Source organism: Solanum stenotomum, chromosome 10, assembly GCF_019186545.1.
Source record: "Solanum stenotomum isolate F172 chromosome 10, ASM1918654v1, whole genome shotgun sequence".
In the NCBI taxonomy this organism is placed as follows: Eukaryota; Viridiplantae; Streptophyta; class Magnoliopsida; order Solanales; family Solanaceae; genus Solanum; species Solanum stenotomum.
This window is the reverse complement of record NC_064291.1, coordinates 15,361,927-15,366,592: the sequence shown is the minus strand read 5'-3', so window position 1 is coordinate 15,366,592 and position 4,666 is coordinate 15,361,927. Positions and strand designations below refer to the sequence as shown.

The 4,666-nt window shown below is 40.4% G+C and overlaps 1 protein-coding gene across 1 annotated transcript; it reads left to right on the top strand.

Moving 5' to 3' along the window:
• Nucleotides 1-1,212: 1,212 nt before the first annotated feature.
• On the top strand, nt 1,213-4,369 carry LOC125842768 (uncharacterized). Its single transcript, XM_049522084.1, has 3 exons — nt 1,213-1,782; nt 1,833-2,547; nt 2,919-4,369. The coding sequence occupies exons 1-3, from the start codon at nt 1,213-1,215 to the stop codon at nt 4,367-4,369; spliced, it is 2,736 nt and encodes a 911-aa protein (XP_049378041.1).
• The last annotated feature ends 297 nt before the right edge of the window (nt 4,370-4,666 follow it).

Sequence of the window (4,666 nt, the reverse complement as noted above, 5' to 3'; positions counted from 1 at the left end):
AGACTACTGAGCTGTTGATCAAAGCCTTTAGTCCTCATAATGCTAATGATCTAGAAGAGGAAATACATTAGGTATAAGTCAACAAGGATTATCACCTAGGGGTCTTCACTATGACAAACTACAAAATATCAAAGGGCAAAAATTTATTTCTGCCACTGTAGGCAGACCTAACACCAGGCTCTTTACTTCTAAATCGTCTCAATGATCAGTACTCTTATATGGAATGTAAGGGGGATTAACACCCAAGGGGTAATGGAAAGACTCAAAATGCTCAAGAAGATGCATCATATTTCGCTTATAGCTATTCTGGAACCATTCTCTGACAGTACTCATGTCCAAATATTTCGACACCAACTTGCTATGGATCATGCTATGAGCAACTGTAATGGTAAGATATGGTTATTTTGGAATTTGGATATTGACTGCAAAATACTTGATGAGGATGACCAGCATGTTACTTGTGAAATTGCTCATAATGAATTGCAAAGTCAGTTCACTACCATAATTATTTATGCCAAGTGCAAGGATCTGCTTAGAAGACCTCTCTAGGACAGAATGATACAGCAGGCTAATGATACAACCAACTCTTCCTGGTGTGCAGTAGGTGATTATATTGTTATCACGTCCATGGATGAGAAGCTTGGAGGGGTTCCCTACAACATGAGGAAGAGTTTGGAATTTATAGTCGTAATTGAAGCGTGTGGTCTGATGGACCTCGGCTTCAGTGGTCAGAAATTTACATGGTCTAATAAAAGGGGTATACACAACAGGGTATGGAAAAGACTAGACAGGGCTATGGTAAATGACTCTTGGCTGGAGAAAATACCTCAAACCACCATCACTCATCTCCCTTCTGTAGGTTCTGACCACTGTCCCTTACTGATGGAAATGATATCTAGAGAAGAGGACCACATCAAGTATTTTAAATTTCTCAACTGCTGGACTGACCAGCCCAATTTCTGTGATATTGTTAAGGCTTGTTGGGACAGACCTATAGAAGGGAATAACATGTGGAAGTTTCATCAGAAATTGAGAAGGTTATCCAACACCCTTATCTCCTGGTCTAGGGAGGAATTTGGTGACATTTTCATTAAAGTCAAGGAATATAAAGAGAAAGTTAGAGTTGCTGAGTAAAAGCTCATTCATACACATAATGAGATCAACAGGAATGACCTTCATAAACTTAATGCAGAGTACATCAGATTTCTGAAAATGGAGGATTCCATTTTGAAACAAAAAACTCAATTACATTGGTTTAAAGAAGGTGATGCAAACACAAAATATTTCCATTCACTGATAAGGGGAAGGAGAAGAAGACTGTTTATTCATACCATTATCAGAGAGGATGGAGAAAGGATACATAGAGTAGACAATATTGCTGATGCTGCTTGTGCCCACTTCCAAAATATCTTTACAGGAGAGGATAAGGTTATCAATGAAGATGCCATCAATTGTATTCCCAGAATGGTCAGTCAAGAGCATAATAATACCCTTACTGCCATGCCTAACCTGGAAGACTTGAAGGAAGTGGTTTTCTCCATGAATCCTAATTCTGCAGCTGGTCCGGATGGGATGAATGGTTTATTCTTTCAGAAATGTTGGCACATTATCAAACATGATCTTCTTGGTGTCATTCATGCTTTCTTTTGTGGCCAAATGATTCCTAAATATTTTTCTCACTCTTGTATAGTTCTCCTTCCTAAAGTGACCAATCCCAACAAGCTAACAGAATTCAGACCCATCAGTCTAAGCAATTTCACTAGTAAGATCATTTCTAAATTAGTGAGCTCTAGACTTGGTCCTATTCACCTAACCTGATTTTTCTCAATCAGTCTGGGTTCATCAAGGGGAGAAGTATATCAGAAAATATTATGTTGGCTCAGGAGATCATTCATCAGATCAGGAAACCAAATATTGGTAGCAATGTCATTATTAAACTTGACATGGCAAAAGCGTATGATAGGGTCTCTTGGTCGTATATATGCTTGGTGCTGAGAAAAATGGGATTTCATGAGATATTTATTGATATGGTTTGGAGGATCATGGCCAACAATTGGTATTCTATTATTGTCAATGGCAAAAGACATGGTTTCTTCCACTTCACCAGAGGTTTGAAGCAAGGCGATCCTCTATCTTCTACCCTCTTTATTTTCGGTGCAGAGGTCCTTTCTAGATCCCTGAACAGACTTCATAGTAATCCTGACTATCATGGTTTCGTGATGGAACCCAAAGGCCCTCAAGTTAATCATTTAAGTTTCGCAGATGATATTATTCTCTTCTCTTCGGGGAGACAAAAAACTCTGAAACTTATTATGCAAACCTTGAACTTATATGAGGAAACCTCTGGCCAGCTTGTTAACACTGACAAAAGCCATTTTATGGTCCACCCTAATGCCTTCAACAACACCAGAGACAGAATCAAAATGATCACTGGCTTCAGACAAAAGGAGGGCCCTATTACTTACCTTGGCTGTCCTCTTTTTGTTGGTAGACCTAGGATTATTTACTTTTCTGATCTTATTAACAAAGTGCTTTGCAGGGTCACAGGTTGGCACACTAAACTTTTAAGCTATGGTGGTAGAGCAATTCTAGTCAAGCATGTGCTGCAATCACTACCTATTCACCTTCTAGCAGCAATAACCCCCCCTAGTACTGTCCTAAAACAGACCCAAAGCATCATGGCAGATTTCTTTTGGGGATGGAGGAATGAAAAGAAAAAATACCATTGGGCTTCGTGGAAAAATTTAAGCTTTCCTTATGATGAGGGGGTGTTGGGATGAGGAATCTTAAGGATGTGTGCAAGTCCTTTCAGTACAAACAATGGTGGATCTTCAGATCCAAACATACACTTTGGGGAGATTTTTTGAAAGCCAAGTATTGTCAAAGGTCTAATCCTATTAGTAAAAAATGGGATACAGGAGAGTCTTTGACATGGAAACACATGATGCACAACAAACACAAAATTGAGGAACATATTCATTGGAAACTAAACTCAGGCAACTGTTCCTTTTGGTGGGACAATTGGCTTGGAATGGGACCTTTGGCGTACCAATCCACTGGCAGTAACAGGTTCAACCAGATAACTGTAGCAGATTTTTGGCTCGAGGGAAGATGGAACTTGAACATGCTCCTGCAACAGGCCCCTAACAGCCAGTTGGCCAATATCCTCGCCACAGAACTTCACATCCAGCAGGGCATCCCAGACCAAGCTGTTTGGAAACCTAACAGTGATGGCACATTCAGCTGCTCATCTGCATGGAATGTGATCAGGGAGAAGAGGAACAAGACTAAATTCAACTCCTTCATTTGGCATAAGAGTATCCCCTTTAAAAGTTCTTTTATTTTGTGGAGAGCTTTACGTGGTAAACTTCCTACTAACGAAAAACTAACAAGCTTTGGCAATGAAGCTGCAAACTGTTTTTGTTGTTGTAACAGGCCAGGATTGGACACTATAGAGAACACCTTCAATAATGGACAATTTGCTACCAATGTGTGGAAAAGCTTTGCTGCACCAGCAGGAATCATCACAGATCACAGCTCCCTACCCCAACTCATCACGCAATGGTGGTCAGCTAAGGCCAGCAACGAAGCACACAGACTACTATTACATGCTACACCTATCTTCATTTGCTGGAATCTCTGGAAAAATAGATGTGCTAGCAGACATGGAGGGAAACAATCAAACATTAGTAGGGTCAAATATGCAATCTACAAGGACAACTACAAATTAATGACGACATGCTTTCCTCATATCAAATGGCCTTCACGCTGGTGGGATCTGATTCAGCTGGGGGAAAAATGCACTCATGACACAAAAGTAACCGTTGTTAAGTGGATCAAACCTCCAGATGGCTGGGTTAAAATTAACACTGATGGCAGTGCCTTAGGGAATCCCGGCAAAATTGGAGCTGGAGGCATCATAAGAGATCAATCTGGAAAAATGTTGCTAGCATTTGCAACTCCTTTGGGGGAAGGTTCTAATAACCAAGCAGAGGTGGCAGCAACTCTCTTTGGGATGACCTGGTCACTACAGCTAGGTTACAGGAACGTCATTTTGGAGGTGGACTCACAACTCTTGGTAGACTGCATAGAGAACAAAACCAACCCCCATTGGGGCATTAACACACAACTCTTGAAACTACAAGCCCTTACAAGACAAGCAAATGAATTCAAATGCAAGCACACTTTCCGAGAAGCAAATTTTGTGGCCGACTCTCTTTCAAAGTATAGCCATAAAATTACTAGTCCACAGATATACCTCGGCATACACCAACTACCAAAGGAAACTAGAGCCTACTATCAATTAGATATACTTGAAATGGCAAATTTCCGAAGAAGGAAGATCAAGAAGATCAAAGAACCCCCTTGAGAAGACTTACCTTCTCAATCATGCTATATATCTACGATTATAGCTCTACATCATAGGCATAGTTTTTAATTTTATTTTTGTAAGGGGAGAGTCTCCCTTATTTATGTTTTCCTAGAATCCTTGTATCGAGAGGAGTCCTCTCCTTAGGTGCATAGTTCTAGGTTTCGCCTTTATAGCATGGGAATGAGTCGACTAACCTTAGTAGGTAGGTCGACTTATGACCCACCATAGGATCGGAGGTTAGGTTTATGTCCCCCTCCTTGTATATTTTTTTGAGCTCTTTTGAGCTTTTATTTA

Excerpts from the sequence above, each read along its gene's own strand:
- LOC125842768 (XM_049522084.1), top strand. The coding sequence starts at position 1,213 with ATGGAGGATTCCATTTTGAAACAAAAAACTCAATTACATTGGTTTAAA. Across the intron at positions 1,783-1,832 it reads GTAAGATCATTTCTAAATTA|TCTGGGTTCATCAAGGGGAG; the intron begins GTGAGCTCTAGA and ends TTTCTCAATCAG. Across the intron at positions 2,548-2,918 it reads AGTGCTTTGCAGGGTCACAG|GAGAGTCTTTGACATGGAAA; the intron begins GTTGGCACACTA and ends AATGGGATACAG.